The sequence below is a fragment of the Polypterus senegalus genome, chromosome 18, assembly GCF_016835505.1.
Source record: "Polypterus senegalus isolate Bchr_013 chromosome 18, ASM1683550v1, whole genome shotgun sequence".
Classification (NCBI taxonomy): domain Eukaryota; kingdom Metazoa; phylum Chordata; class Cladistia; order Polypteriformes; family Polypteridae; genus Polypterus; species Polypterus senegalus.
The window spans coordinates 56,866,542-56,883,404 of NC_053171.1; the positions used below are offsets into that span (position 1 = coordinate 56,866,542).

The 16,863-nt window shown below is 42.0% G+C and overlaps 1 protein-coding gene across 1 annotated transcript; it reads left to right on the forward strand.

The window, feature by feature from the left end:
• The first annotated feature begins 2,702 nt into the window (after window positions 1-2,702).
• Window positions 2,703-7,202, forward strand: LOC120518406 (serine/threonine-protein kinase pim-2-like). The gene is made up of 5 exons (XM_039741191.1): window positions 2,703-2,798; window positions 3,307-3,435; window positions 6,149-6,524; window positions 6,608-6,784; window positions 7,111-7,202. The coding sequence occupies exons 1-5, from the start codon at window positions 2,703-2,705 to the stop codon at window positions 7,200-7,202; spliced, it is 870 nt and encodes a 289-aa protein (XP_039597125.1).
• Window positions 7,203-16,863: the final 9,661 nt, after the last annotated feature.

Consider the following 16,863-nt stretch of genomic DNA (forward strand, 5'->3'; position numbering starts at 1 on the left):
CCCTCACTCACTCACTCACTCACTCACTCATTCACTCACTGACTGACTCATCACTAATTCTCCAACTTCCCGTGTAGGTAGAAGGCTGAAACTTGGCAGGCTCATTCCATACAGCTTACTTACAAAAGTTGGGCAGGTTTCATTTTGAAATTCTACGTGTAATGGTCATAACTAGAAGCTATTTTTCTCCATTCACTGTAATGGAGTTGAGCTCGAAATTCGTGGGGGGCGGAGTTTCATGTGACATCATCACGCCTCCCGCGTAATCACGCAGTACGTAGAACACCAGGAAGAGCTCCAAAAACCGTTGAAGAAAACATACATTATATAATTAAGAAGGCAGCGAAACAATAAGTCTAGCTTATGATGCTGCAAGTTATTGCGAAGCTAGCCCACACGATGCCGAAGAGAAAAGGTGATTCTGAACATAGAACCATAACATAAAACATAAAACTGATGGGAGGCTGAGTATATGTTTACTGATATTGCCGGTAAACCCGTGTGTCTCATTTGTGGAGCTAATGTGGCTGTAATTACAGAATTTAATCTAAGACGGCACTATGAGACAAAACATCAAGATAACCTGAAAGACTTGAATGCAATGCAGAAGATACAGAAAGCAGAAGAATTAAAGAAGAATATGACACTTCAGCAGACGTTTTTACCCGTGCAAAATTACAAAGTGATTTCAAGTGAAGCTACTTTTATGGGAGACACAAATGCACCAGTGCAACTTGCCCCACTTTCCCTGTTGCCAAGTAATGTCGAACCAAGTCGGCACAACGGTGTTCTCAAATACGCACTTTGCTGATAAACTGAGCACACTGCGCACTGAGTTCGCACGGCGCTTTGGTGACTTTGAAGAACAAAAAAAGAATTTTGAGTTGTTTCGCAACCCATTTGCTGTCGATGTGGAAACTGCACCTGTGCAGATTCAGATGGATGTGATTGAGCTGCAGTGTAATAGCACACTGAAGGCAAAGTACGATACTGCAGGGCCCGCACAGTTTATTCACTCCATTCCCACAAAAATGCTCCAGCTCCGTCTACATACGGCTCGAACCTTGTGCATGTTTGGTAGCACATATCTGTGTGAGAAGCTCTTCTCAGTCATGAAGACTAACAAAACAGCACACAGGAGTCGCCTCACTGATGAGCACCTGCAGTCCATCCTGAGAATCTCCACAACACAGAACCTCACACCAAACATAAACGAACGTCTTGCCAAAAAAAGATGCCAGGCATCCAGCTCTGATAAAATGACATATGAGCAAAGACAACTGAATGATTTGATTTGTTATTGCTGAAAAGAACAAATTTTATTTATATTTCCAGGTTTTGTTATGCACCATGTTCATATTTAAATTTGTATAATTTTGACAGGATATATTTTTATGGAGAGCAAAATCTTTTGGGATATTTAAAATTTAAGTTTATTTTTTATATAAAATTACATAAGAGTAAAGAAATTTGAATGTTTGTTCTTTTAACGTTTACTTTATTTCTAACTTGTATAATTTAGACAGGATATATTTTTATGGAGAGCAAAATATTATAGTTATATAGTTATTTAAGGTTTGAGTTGATTTATTCCGGAATAATATTCTGTCAACTAAATAAAAATTCCTTCTATTTAAAATTTAAATAGAACTTGAACATATACGATAGTTGTGTGTGTGTGTGTATATGTATATATGTAGATATGTATGTATATATATATGTTTATATATATGTGTGTATATGTAGATATATATATGTATATATGTGGATGTATGTGTGTATATGTGTGTGTGTATATATATGTGTATATGTGTCTGTATATATGTATGGATATCTACAGTATATATATATATATATATATGTTTATATGTGTGTGTGTATATATATATATATTGTCAGAGATGTACGGGGACACTGCCCGGCCGGGACGCCTGGACAGTCCCCAACGGGGACAATACTTCTCCTCAGCCATGAGAGGGCAGCCGCCCGGGTCTATTTGGGGGCCACAGAGACGGAGCTGGGATGCCCGTGTGAGGATGTGGCCACCGCCAGGGGGCGCCCGGTCAGTTGGGGAGTCCTGGAGGGCAACATTTCCGCCATACCAGGAAGTGCTCCCGGAAACGGTTCTAAGACGACCCGGAGTGCTTCCAGGGGCTTTCCTGACACTTCCGCCACACCAGGAAGTGACGCCAGGGGAGCACCTGGGACTCATCCGGGTCCTGATAAAAGGAGCCGCCTCCTTCCAGACGGAGAGCCAGAGTTGGGAGGAAGGAGACGAAGCTGGTGAGGAGGAGGAGGAGGTCCAAGAGAAAGAGAGAGAAAGAAAGAGGGAAAGAAGAAAAGAAAGAAGAAGAAGAAAGGAAAGAGTTGGTGAAAGAAGAAGAAAGGAAAGAGTTGATGAGAGAAGGCATTGTGGTGCAGTATAGGAAAAATAAATAGCGTGTTTCATACATCCTGGTGTCGGTCTGTCTGTGTTGGGGGTACGGTTTCCACAATGGCGCCCGAACAGGGACCAACCCCTGCTAAAAGGGGGACCCATCTTTATAAATATTTTGTGGAGCCAACCCGCACAACAGACGGCGCGCTACCGCCGCGACACGCAAGCCTGCGCTGACGCCTCTGGAAACGCCCGCTGTAAACCACGCCAGACGGACGTCTCTGTTATGGGGAAGAAAAAGGGCAACCGGGCCCTGAAGGTAGCGATGCCTCTACCCGGCGTCGTCGTTGCGGCTGCACGGGGCGGCGGGGCGGCGGAAGAAGCCGCCGGCGACAGCGGATTCGAAGACGGGATTCGGGAGGTAAGTCTCACGCCGGAGGGTGATACGCTTGGCGGGACTTACCCTGCGGTCGCCTGGTCATGTTTTTTAGCAGGGGACTGCCCGAATCCGCGTCTGTGGCCGAAGCATGCCGACCCGTGGTCTGACAACGAGACGACGACGGAGACGAAGAGGAGCCGCTCTCGACTGCAGAATGGCTGCGGGGCGGAAGCTGCCCGGAAGTCTCTTCCCCGAAGACGTCTGCTCATAGGGTGGAGGGAGCGTTGGAAGACCGGAAGTTCCTCCCAAAACAAGTACGGATTGACGGTGTGTGTTGTGTCCCGCCGGTGAGTACAAGAAGGCGGGACCAACGAACGTCAATCCTGGGACACCCGAAGACCCAACGGAGCATGCGCAGGAGCTCCACGGCTCCCAGCCGGCAGGTGAGTCAGAGAAATGTACGACTTCAGTGCCGGCTGGCTTAAGTGACTTGTTATTGGCTGTACAGGAGTTAGAGAAAGTCTTTCGTCCTGTACAGCCTCTCTTGCAGGTATTACAGAACCTGACGAGTGTGCTCAAGACGCTGGAGGAGACTACGGACGCGCCCCTGAGAGCCGTACTGGGGTGGTTAACGCGGCGCGACGTGGGATTCTCCAGTAAGTCTGATGCGTCGGTACAGGTAAGTGACACCGGTACCGAAAAGGATTATGGAATCCTTAGCGAAAAGAACCTGGATGTAACGGAAGGGATTCAAGTAGCAAGGGTTCCGACAGTAGATCGGGGGACGAGTACTGAGACCGCAGTACAAGCAGAGTCGGGGCGGTGCGGCTTGTATGTGTCGGCACCCAGACCACCCGCGCCAAGAAGCGGCGGTGCTCGGAGCCCGATCGAGAGGGGTGCAAACGGCAAGGGGTCCCGCTTTAATTCATAAGGGGATCCAAGCTGTTGCGGCACCCCAGAGCAACGGGAGGCCCGGAGAAAAATGGAGGGTCTCCGGACAGGGCAAAAAGAGTGAGCAAGAGCTCGTGTGCGGCGAGAGAGATCTCTCCGAGGCAATGGAGAGCTGCCCCGAGCCAAGCTGAACGGATACAGGCACGGGCGTTCCCGTCCTGTTTTCAGGCCCGGAGAACACCTGAAATACAAGGGGTGCGCCGGTGTTACAGGTGCCATGGAGCTGGGCATTTGTGGAGGCGTTGTCCGTATGCCCCGAGCAGAAATGCCATTAGGCGGCGTCGGGACGACGTCTCCGCACCTGTGTCTTCTTTTCAGGTCCAGACCATGGAAGATGGTACGCCGACCCCAAATGGGAAACTGTTCACCCTGCGGGGACGGGCCGCTTTGCGGATGGGCTTCAGCTGGTGAGGGGGCAGTGTCAGAGATGTACGGGGACACTGCCCGGCCGGGACGCCTGGACAGTCCCCAACGGGGACAATACTTCTCCTCAGCCATGAGAGGGCAGCCGCCCGGGTCTATTTGGGGGCCACAGAGACGGAGCTGGGATGCCCGTGTGAGGATGTGGCCACCGCCAGGGGGCGCCCGGTCAGTTGGGGAGTCCTGGAGGGCAACATTTCCGCCATACCAGGAAGTGCTCCCGGAAACGGTTCTAAGACGACCCGGAGTGCTTCCAGGGGCTTTCCTGACACTTCCGCCACACCAGGAAGTGGCGTCAAGGGAGCACCTGGGACTCATCCGGTCCTGATAAAGGAGCCCTCCTTCCAGACGGAGAGCCAGAGTTGGGAGGAAGGAGACGAAGCTGGTGAGGAGGAGGAGGAGGTCCAAGAGAAAGAGAGAGAAAGAAAGAGGGAAAGAAGAAAAGAAAGAAGAAGAAGAAAGGAAAGAGTTGATGAGAGAAGGCATTGTGGTGCAGTATAGGAAAAATAAATAGCGTGTTTCATACATCCTGGTGTCGGTCTGTCTGTGTTGGGGGTACGGTTTCCACAATATATATATATATATATGTATATATATATATATATATATGACAGCAACACTCATCACTCACAACAGTGACAAAACAATTACATTGACAATCATGTTACGTTATTTTCAAAATGTTTCCTTTTCTTTTCATTGCTTCTTTAACACACTACTTCTCCGCTACGGCGTGGGTATTTTGCTATATGTATATATGTATATATATATATATATATATATATATATATATATATATATATATATATATATATATATATATATATATATATATATATGTATATATATAGAACTGTGTATATATATATATATATATATATATATGCCAGCAACACTCATGACAATGACAAAACAATTACATTGTCAATCATGTTACGTTATTATTAAAATGTTTCCGTCTCTTTTTACTTCTCCGCTGCCAAGCGCGGGTATTTTGCTATATATATATATATATAGATATATATATAGATAGATATGACAACAACACTCATATCAATGACAAAACAATTACATTAACAATCAAGTTATGTTATTTTAAAAATTTTTCCTTTTCTTTTTCATAACTTCTTTAACACACTACTTCTCCGCTGCGAAGCGCGGGTATTCTGCTAGTATATACATAAAATACATCTGTCTGTCTATCTGTATGTCTGTCCGCTTTCACAAGAGAACTACTTAATGGATTTAGATTGGGTTTTTTTCTGTAATTTGCTTGAACATTCCCGTGGATTCTGTGACTTTGTCTGTTTGTGCTAAGTATCATAGTTCACTTGCAGTAGCGATTTATTTGCACAAATCTGAGATAGACGCTGTGGGCTGAGGAGAGGGGGCAGGGCTGTCCTCACTCACACACCAGCCTCAGTCTGAGTCGGTCTACCTCTCACCATGTGTTAGAGCGTACCTTGCCTCTGCTTAACTAGTGATACCTGTTTGTTCAACAGACATTATCATCTAGAGATTGTTAAGGAGTAATGTTTGACGTTTTTGAGAGAGGGATCAGAGCTCCGTGTGTTTTAGTGGGTAGCTGTTGATTGCCAGAGATATCACGGCCATGCGCTTTTCTGCCCATGCAGGGAACACTATCAGATACAGTGGCAACGTTTGACTTTGGAGAGTACCTACCTTCCACTTGGTCAGATTTAATTTTTTTTTTTTTTTTAATTTTTATTTTTAAAGTTTGTCCTGTTTCACTACTATGTGGGTGTAGCCACAGGGGGCAGCTAGTATAATATACATTTAAAGTGTTCAGACATTTTCTTGAGTCAAATAAAAAGATTTTATATTCAGTTATCCAGTATAACAAGAACATACCTTTAATTTATCTAGAGTATTTTTCTGTCCTCAAATATGCCAATGTTTCATAATGCAAATATAGCAATTTTGAAATTGTTATTGTGATCTGACTTGTACCCACTGTTCCTATTTGTTTTTTTTTTTTTTTGCTGGCTGCACCCCATCAGTGTATGCCACAGGAAATTCCAGAAGAAGTGTCTTTGATGCAGCTTGTTTGTGCTGAACCTACAAATCCTGGTATAATCCAGCTCCTCGACTGGTATCATGGACCTCGGGAAATTGTTATAGTGATGGAACTAATGGAGTCTTCCGTGGATCTCTCTCAGTTTGTGAAAATGCAACGGAGTCCGCTCAGTGAGACTCAAGTGAGGAACATCTTTCGTCAGATTGTTAAAGCTGTACAACATTGTCATTCCCGAGGAGTCTTTCATCGGGACATCAAACCAAAAAATATCCTTATTCAGATTTCTACTGAACAGATAAAACTAATTGATTTTGGGTCAGGTACTCTGCTACACAATCAAGAATACATAAGATTTTGTGGTAAGCTTTTGACAACCTTAACATCCATATTGCTGGTATTGAGATGGTCAAAGCATAATTGTGATTTGTCTGCTGCTCCCTAGGCACCTGGCTTTATGCACCTCCAGAATGTGTTGCACGTAAGAGTTATGCTGCAGTTCCTACTACAGTATGGTCCCTGGGGGTCACACTTTATATGATTCTTTGTGGCCACCTTCCATTTAAGACGTCAGATGAAATCATCAAGTACAGGTTTAATATAACGCGTGATCTCTCGGAAGGTAAAAGAGGAACACTTTTGAATAATTTATTTAAAACAGTGGCGTTCAGAATAAATTTGGGCTTTACTAGGAAAATTTGGAAAACAGTATTGAAAGATTAGGGCCATCTGTCACAATAATATATGTTTACAATTAGTCAGAAAATATCAACTTATTAAAAAAAAGGCAAGAATAAAGCAGCCCTGTCAATACTGATTAATGCCAAGCAAATAAATAAGTAACTGCATGAACGTCCCCAAGGCGTAGCACAAAATCTGGTAAAACAATGAGTACCTCTGAATTCAAGGAATGCCATAGCTGACTCTTTTTTTATATTCCACCATCAGAATGCGAAGATCTAATCAGACAGTGTCTCAGCTTTTCACCCAAATGGCGCCCCACCTTGGAAGACATCCTAGTGCATCAATGGCTTTGTTGAACACAGCCAGAGAAGTAGGAAAAGGTCAGTGGAATTTTTTAAAAATTCCATCTATATCAAAAATTGATTATGTAGCATGTGGTCAAATTGTTATTGAAAAGAACACAAAAAAAAAAACAAAAAAATATGAACATATCACATAACCAATTTAAAAATATCCCTCTCAGTATGTAACCCCAGCCCCTGTGAGGAACCAAATTGTACAAAGACAAGAGAAATGACTATAAGAAGCCTTCATGACATGAGAGAACAGTTCACAGCCAGACTGAAAAAGAAAAGGAGGTTGACATCCTGTTATTACAGATCCCCAGACATCCAACCACCCAAAAGACTGGTGAACCGAAACTCACTTCTTAATGCTGTGGCCAGATGATCCATTGATCTGCAACACAAAGAAGTCAACAAGAATCAGACTATAGAAAGAAAATTTTCAAGAGTCTGCTGATAATGAATGAAAGGGGTTTTCTGCAAAAGACCATTGCTAGCTTGGCATAGGCAGTATCCAGGAAAAACTACCTTTAGATTGGATGAAGTGAAAGTTTCAGTAGAAGGAGACTTTGAGGTGAGAGGGAAATTTGAGCAGAAAAGTTCAATGAGAGAGACAAAAGATTGACAATGAGTGACATAGGGAAAATTCTAAAACATGTAGAGGAAACTACCAGGGACATTTAGGGAACAGAAGTAATAAAGGAGATAGGTGGAAAAAAACCTTTGGAAAACATTTATGAGTGGTGATATATAAATGATGAAGACAGTTAAACTGTGTATAATGATGATTAGAGAGTCTCTGGAAGACAACATGATGTTCTTAAACATTTCATTCCAGGATAAGGTGATAGAGGATAAGAAATCAAGTTGCTTCATTGAATATAGATGCAGGGCTTGTAGGAAGCAGCAACAGCAAGGAAGAAAAGACAAAACAAAAGAGAACACACTACTTGTCCTAAGATGTCATCTTGGTTGAAGATAAAAGATTCACAGATGAAGTACCTGGAATTTGTGTCTGTAACATCCAGAGTGCAGAATCCTCAAACCCTTCTGTCATGACATTAATACCTAAATGTGCCCATGGTAGAAAATAGAGATGGGAGGTCCTCCTATGTGCAGAGCTTCTAGGACAATGCTTAACTTACCAGAGGGATCAGACACCGTGGCTTCTGTTACAGCTCAAAGCACCTGGTGAGTAATGTCTCTCTCCTCTGTGAAGTGAGTTGCAGACAAGATGTTTGCCTAGGTTAAGAAATGGACAGAAGGGGATCACAGGAGGGTTTGGAAAAAAGGCTCCTGTAGTAGGATCAGTCTGCAAAACTGGGAAATGTTGTTTAACTGATTTCTTGAGCTAAATCGAGAAATGTGTGCAAAAGGCAAAATAAACAATGATAAAAATAAAACAAAGCAACCAAAACCCAGACAAGAGGCAAAAAACACAGTCAATGATCAGGCAAGAAGTCAAAAACCAGGCAGGGAACGAAAAGCAATCACAAAGGGAATTCAAAAAGCCTCAGAAGGTTTTATCTACAGATCTCAGTGCAAAAGGCTCACCTTGTATCTGCTAATTAATTCAAGGTCACAACCCTGGAAACCACACCCCTAGAAACGTGGGACTCAACCTTCACAACAGTACATTCCATAACAGGAAAACGCTATAAGACCTCAAATCGTAGCCCTAATCATGACACCAGGAATGGAAGGAGCTGTTGAGAAAGTAACTGTGTGAGTCAGTTGGCTTTTAATAGACAGAGGTTTTTAAGTTCTGGAAAGCAGACAGAATAAATGATATAGTTGTGGTGAAAACACTGACTATAAACCTGAGAGAAAGATGGAAACTGGTAAAATCATTAATGAATTGATGTAGCTGACTTCTAGGGTAAAAGGCAGTACCAACGCAGTCATCGATATATATCTTTTGTACAGGTCTGGAGGAAAGAAAAGAAACGCTCTATTTCTGAGCTGACAAGAGATGTTGGCATACCAAGCTCCCATTCTAGTACCCATTGCGATGCCAATGACCTGGTGAAAAAAGTTGTTCTCAAAAGCAAAGGCATTATGGGTAAGAACCAATGCTGCTAGTCCGTTGAGGGTGTTCAGGATAATTAATTTTGCTTTGTGGAGAGAAAGGGCCAAAGGCTCAATGATGAGCCTGAAAGGGAGAGGGGAAAACACCTCTGTGAATTAAAAAGAGCCGAGATGTTTGAACTGCTAAAAAATCTTATTAATTAACTATCTGGATCAGCCAGAGAAACCCAGTCCATGCAATTGATCGGCTTTTAAGCATCTAAACAGAAATCTATGGCTGTTGAGGATAAGCAAGGAATACATCAGCTAAGTAGAGAAGACAACAGATGTTGTCAGCTGCATGACATGCCTGAATAAAGACAGCTTATGCCAAGCAAGAAGTTTGGACCAAAACTTGGCATCAGAATTCATCAAGAATTCTGTTTTGGCAGAAGAGTGATCAGTATTATATTGATTGAGAAATTAAATTTAGTTGAAAAGATGACAAACTAGCATCTGAAAAAACTGGGTAGATAATGGATCCCAAGAAAAGTGGTGGGCCTAGCTGTTTCAATTTGCTCATGGAGCCTAAAGCTTCCTTAAGTTCTAACTTTGGTAAAAAAGAAGAATTCAAAAATGAAGCCTTATGCTTGGTTAAAAGTAGAAACGGTCAGACCTTTTAAAAAGAAATTTATATCATAAATTGAAGAGCTTGAATTTTCAGAGAATAACTCAGAATAACATGAAAAGCATATTTACGAATATCTCACCTCATCTCATTTTCTGAAACCACTATTCCTAGAGAGGGTTGTGAAGGCAGCAGGCCAAGCAGGACAGCCCAGACTTACCTTTCCCCTTCTACGGATTCCAACTCTCTCTTGGGAAATCCCATGGGTATTCCTGCAGGTGTTCCTAAGCCAGAGGAGTATTATAAACTGTCCAACATGTCCTGGGTCTGTGGGACATGTCCAGAGCTGCTCTAGAGGAAGCCACCCAGGGATATATCTCAGCTGGCTCCTCTTGATCTGGAGAAGAAGTGTCTCTATCTATTGATGAGCTTCTCACTCTATCATGGAATGGCAGCTCAGTCTCCCTGTGAAAAAAAAACAAACTAATTTCTGGATTCTCATTCTTTTGGTCATCACCACTACCCCATGAACATAGGTGAGGACAGTTATGTAAACTCTGAATTTTGTCTTTAAACTCCGCTCCCACTTCACCACCATGGATCATTGCAGTATCTGCAGAATAGCTGCCACTGCTCTAATACACTTTCAGATCTCATATTCCCCTTTTCCATCTTGAACAAGATCCTGAGATACATGAACTCCTCCACTAAGAGTTTTATTAGTGCCTGGGTTTATTTTTTGTGGCAAATGCATCACACTTCTAAAGTCTGAGTGCTGATAATATTTTCATCTTAGTCCCAGATGTATATTATCTAGCCCTTGTGTATTGGATTTTGAATTCAGATGTTTGTAAAAGGCTACAATTTAATTATTATCTGGTATAAATTATTAATGATTTGTGTATGGAATCAACCACAAGAAGGTTTGCATGCTCTAAAGATGGCTGGTGTGCTTCAAGTTCTGAGGTTTTCTTTCTTTCGAATGAGTCAAGATTGCTAGTATATAAATAGTGAAATCGGAAATTGCATCTTTAAACACCTAACCAAAGGAGGGCAGGATTATCCACTGTACTAACATTTTAAGATATGAATTATGTCAGGTGAGCTATGAGTTTTTGTCAGAAATCTCTATTTTGGAGTAAACACAGAAAGCGGTAAGAGCCCATACTGGCATACATGACAGCAGGAAAGAGTGATTATGAGATGAACGTGGAATCAATAGTAGATTGGGAGTACTGCGAACAGGAATTAAGATTATTCTTTTCTGTAGGTATTCAATGATAAAACTAAGTTTAAATCCATACTAAATTTACAGAAAGCCTAGGTGGTGTTGGTTAAGCATTGACACAAGGAAGAGGGTTTTGTTTAAAAGAGGATTCATCAAAGAATTTCTGTCATCCCCAGAATTATTTCAAAGCTTTTCAAGTCAGTGATGTGCAGTATGAGAGCTAAAAAAATGAGAAGGACCATACCCATAACATAAAACTACAGTTCTCCAAGAGAACATGCTAGAATCTACCCAAAGAATTGTACAGTCCATGGGGCTCAGGTCGAGTTTGATTAGCATGAACAAGACCTTATATTCATCTCCTAAACCAGTGGCAGTGGTTCTCAATGATTCGACTAAACCTTGCCCTTTTTGAACTTTTAAAGGTGCCAGACAAAGATGCCCACTCTTACCATTGTTCTTGAATCTCTCCCTTGAGTCGTTATCAATTGTCATGAGAACTAGTGAATTATTTACTAAAAACTTGACGTTTTGCTCCCACCATAAAATATCATTGTATGCAAAAGATATTCTACTCCTCCTGGGAAATGTCGCCAGTGATCTCCCAAAGAATCTTAAATTATCTGAGTCTTACGAATGTCTTTCATATTATAAAATAAAGTGGCCGATATCACTTTATGAAGTTTGCTCCTTAATTCAATGCCCCTTTAGCTACTCCATTTAAATACCATGGCATTGACATTTTTCCTTCATTGTAAGACATTCTTACTCTCGTCGCTAAACACTCAATAAGCTGGGTGAGCCTCTGACTTCATGGTCATGTATGCCCTTACCTTTCAGATCTAGATGGGCTATTATTAAAATTAATATTGTACCCCACCTCAATTTAGGTAGTACAATGATTCCACTCTCACCCACCCACCCCCACATGTTAAGTACCGGTTTAATGTAAGGTCAACCTGTGGTACAAAAAGACCTATCATGAAATACACCACACTGCTTCAAGTCAAAGGTAATAGTGATGTTTCCCTGTCAAATCTTGAGTTTTACCATTGGGTTTTTCCACTGCACCCAGTATTGCTATGGCTATCCCTCTCTGTGGACCCTCCCTCATGCTCACTCCTGGAGTCCAATAGGGAATCTTCAAGTTCTATTTCCATCCTCACCTTCTCCAATATTAAACTTAAAGGTAGGTTCTCCAAGTACTTACGCTTTCCGATTATGGAGTAAGGTGGAGAGACGTCTTGGCCTGTTTAGCCAAGCACATACACATGCACAAACACCCAAACACACACACACACACATTTTTTCACAACCTGACCCTGTGCTTTGGAGGTAGTCAATTTCTGTTCCAGCCATGTTCTTGTAATGGTATTCACCCTCTGGGTGATCTACAGTATTTGATGAATCAGATCTTCCCTCTGCTTCTCCTTATATTCCTTTTTCTTACAGCTTAGATCTGTTTTTAAAGCTTGCAGGGTTCCAATCTCTTCGGCTGCTGCTTGCCATCATTTGTAAATTTCTCTCCTGGGAGCAAATGTATATAAACATTACACTCAAATGTTTTGTAAGGTACTGTACAGTACTACCCATTATCAAATAAGTCAGTGTGGCTCTGAGATTTTTCTTCCACTCCTTCTGTTCCATGGAATTTAGATTTTGAAAATGTCTGACTGGTATCAAGGAATCCAAATTATCAACAAACTCAATTTAAAGCTGTCCACCTCCTGTAAATGATAAGCCTGGGAATTGTCCTCTGATCCTTTGTTCCCTGAACACACCATGTACTGTAATGCACATGTATTGGGACTGTTCTTCTGTTTTTGGTTTGGGGTATCTGAATTTCTTATCTCCATTCGCTGATTTTCTTACCTTCAATCCCCACATTTTTTACTTGTTGACTTTCTTCATTTTATTTGTTCTCCAGCAGAGACTGTTTGAGTTTGGGACAAATGCTGCTGAAGTTGCCCTTGCTTCTTGATGGAAATATCCTGATTCTGTTTCTGTTTCTGTCTATAAGTCATCTTTTTAAATTGAATTGTCAGTGGTGAGGATTTAATGGGGAATCTGGCTGTTGTATTGAAAAATGGACTGATACAGTACCGCTGGTCCAAGCAAGGATGCCCTGGTCCTAGTTGCAGCCCTAATCCTTAGCTTCTCCTATTGTTAATGGGGTCGATGTTGTGCTACTCCTTTGCTTGTTGATCCTTTGTTCTTTTTGCTGTTCTTAATTTGTGGTACTACAGCTCCCCAAACACGACACAGACAGACAAAGTCACAAGTCCAGGACCACACGGGCTTTTTATTTTGTGGGAAACTCTGTAAGTGTTTCCCACCTGCACAGCACAGTACAAAGTTCAAAAGCTCAAAAAAAACTCTTGCTTCCTTCTTTGTCTTTTTCTTCTCTCTCTTTCTGCCTCCTCCTTCGTCCCTCTTCCTGCTGACTCAGGCTCCCTGAGTTGAGGCAGTGGGCTTCTTTTATGCAACACCCAGGAGTACTTCCAGTGTCTCATAAGAGTGATCAGGAAGCAGTTCCTGCAGTATTCCTTGGTGGCACCCCTGGAACCCAAAAGGGCTGAGCCAACGAACTCCAATTCCTAGTGTGACCTGTGGGAATCCGTGGTGCCGTAGCAATCCAGGGGGGCTGGCATCAAACGATCAAGGGGAGATAACACCCCATGCACGCTCTCTTCCTGGTCCTTCCAGTATGAAGGTCTCCCGACTGGGTAATGGTTCTGGCCGTCCACCACACAAGGCTGGGTTGGGTTGTGTTATGAGATGGTGGGGTGGGCGCCAAGAATTGGGTTTTCTTTTAATTCTTGTCAAAATGGCTTTTGTTTTCTTTTAAAATGTTGGCTTTTATATTTCAATAAACATTTGATCACAAAAAAGTTTAGATTCTTGTACAAAAAAAAAATATATATATATTTTCTAAGCCAAAGAAAACCAAAAATGATGGAACTTTTGGTACTAGAACCAAGGCCTCAGATGCTCCAGGAACTGTCAGGTTGGCCAGTGGATCTAAAGAATAATAGTGAAAACAAAGATTGTAGAAAACAAAAAATTAAAAGAAAGGAAGCGGTACGGTTGCATCTCCCTACATTCACCATTCCTCTGACCATGCAGACTCCAAAACCCTCTCAAAAGAATCCCAGCAACACTTCAGTCCATAAAAAAGCCCAACAACTCAGAATCCAAAACTGGTACACCATCCACCCTCTCCCCTTTTCCAATGCACTTGAATAAGAGAAAGGAATGAACAAAAGGAAGCAGAATGAAGAAAATATGTTTAAGAACTGTGATATCCCATGTAGCGGGAAGTGGCCCCAGCCTACACTCTGGACATCTGACAGCTCATGAGCCGAACAGGATCAGTGGAGAGATGAGACACAATCAAAAATTAAAGGGTGAATGGTGCAAGTTTATTTACAAGCTGCTGTACAACAACAATGCACTAGTGTCAGGTGGGCTTTGAGACACAGTCCTTCAACACTGACACTTCTTCATAAATAAATAAAAACAAAAAAAAAAAGGAAAAATATGGTGTACTTACAAAAACTGTGCACTCCTACAAAAAACTACACACACTCCAATAATGAAGGTTGTCGTCTTTTATACCTGGCTCAAGACGCTCCTCCAGCAGGAAAGAAAAATGCACAAAAACAAGTGTGTGTGTATATACAAAAATAATTGCACCAAAATCGAAAACTATCCCAGCACCAAATAAGTGTATATACCTCCACCAAAAATAATCACTAGGAGATATATAACTATACATACAAAAAGAATACGGTATATACAAAAGCCTCCAAAATTACAACTACTACTCTAAATAGCGCAGCAGTACTTACTCCTACCTCGCTTTTAGGTCTACTGACGACCCCCGTTGGCTGGTGACTCCTTAAATGTAACCGGTGTTCTGACGATTTGTCCTACTTTGTCAAAGTATCCTACCGTAGTTTATTGTAAGTCGTAACATTAAACTTATAAAGTTATACCATGTCATAATTTCACATGTTGTATTTAGAAGTCGTCTATCAAATTTATGGAAATGTTAACATTTCTCAATTTATTATATATGCATCATTTAATGCCCGAAAGAGAGACAGCCTGATGCAAAGACGGTCATTTCTCGTGCATGGACTGTACAAGATTAAAAGTCACACATGCAAAATATACAACTTATAAAATGTTGACAATAAATACCTATGCAGTAAACTGTAAAATGCATTAATGTAGTAAGGCTAAGTTGCGTAATTTTGGTCTGCGCATGCGTAGTATCAGTAAGTAGATCATTTCGATGGATAGAATGTTTCGTTAGAACACCGGCAAGATTGTCCAGCCTATCTGCCAACCCGTGTACCTCACGCACCTGTCCAAGTAGACGCTAGCGCGTTCACGCCATGCGCCGCCACACGCCCCAGGCAGCTATGTATTTAAAACCAAACTCTTGCGGGTCGCGCGTGTATAACCCCCCGGTACGCCCAACTGTTATGCTGAGCTCAAGCACACCCGTTGCCTACTCACCAGTAAGTAAAACCATTTTTTTAACGTCATGGGATCCCCATCTCTGACTCAATCATATGCCGGCTTTCTCTTTTAGGCGCGCCGCACTTTAAACCGCCTGCACTGGGCAGGCTGCGAGGACACCGGCGTGTAAAAAGGTACACATGCGTAGGAGCCCGTACCGGCCATTATACCGGCTCCTCGTGTGTCCAGACGCATCGCGCCTCACAGCGCTCACCCGCGTCCCCAACACACAAACGGTAAGCGCTCTTCCTTACAACCATGTAAATGCCGCTGCTTTGATTTCAAGGCTGCTTCAACTTAAATTTTACCACAAGAACACAGAGCTGCAAAGCCCACACAGTTTGGCTGTGTTCATGTGGGTTTCAGTTGGACTATTCAGAGAAATGCAAGGTTGTGGCTGATTTTTCTGCACAAAAAGAAATTAAAGATAAATGGCATTTTTTGTGAAAATAAAGAGCAAAATAAATGTTTTAAATGTGTTTTTTCACTTTGATCCAAATGTAATTTAACCCAAAAAGGGAATTTCTGGCTGACCAGGTTATATGTTTTATTTTATACAGTTGACTAACGTTAAAGGTCAGTATTAATGGCACAACTTGGACAGCTCGGGTAGCTTTGTTTTCTCTGAATTGTCCAACTTGTAGCTTCGAGTTCACATGTCATTCAAACGGAATTTCCGATTTACTATCTATGAGAGCACATGAACACAACATTTTAGATCACACTACAAAAGCATTATGAAAAAGAGTCCAAATGAATAAATCACTGAAAACCAAACGGCATGCAGAATATTCCAAAAATAACAATAGCCTGGGGGGTGGGCACCTATGTTTCATTGTACATGTCACCGGAAGGCTGATCTGCCCTGAGGTGCAGCGATGTGAGGAATGAGAACAAAGTGACTCAGAACAGTACTCTTGAGGGGTCAAGATGAGTCACCAATAACATCTTTAAGAAGAGACCGAACAAAGAACACCAGTCCATAAGCCATAGTGAACAAAAAGAAAAACCGTTTACTGGTTCAGGAATTATAGGCTCAGTTCAGGAACTGGATTTAGGACAGATGCACAGGTATTATGGGCAAAAGAAGAAGATGAAAAAGAAGAAACAGTCATTATAAGGAAAGAACAGAAGTGGTCTAGAAGTTTGCAATGGCTACCTCTATTACTGTTTTTGGAATCTCATATATTTCACAAGCAATAAGAAAGTCATACTTTTTGTCTAGGTTAACAACAAAGCACTGCAGTCTAGCTTTGTGCGCCATTCTTATTACAGGACTC

Excerpts from the sequence above, each read along its gene's own strand:
- LOC120518406 (XM_039741191.1), top strand. The coding sequence starts at position 2,703 with ATGCCTCTACCCGGCGTCGTCGTTGCGGCTGCACGGGGCGGCGGGGCG. Across the intron at positions 2,799-3,306 it reads TCGAAGACGGGATTCGGGAG|GTATTACAGAACCTGACGAG; the intron begins GTAAGTCTCACG and ends CCTCTCTTGCAG. Across the intron at positions 6,525-6,607 it reads AGAATACATAAGATTTTGTG|GCACCTGGCTTTATGCACCT; the intron begins GTAAGCTTTTGA and ends GCTGCTCCCTAG.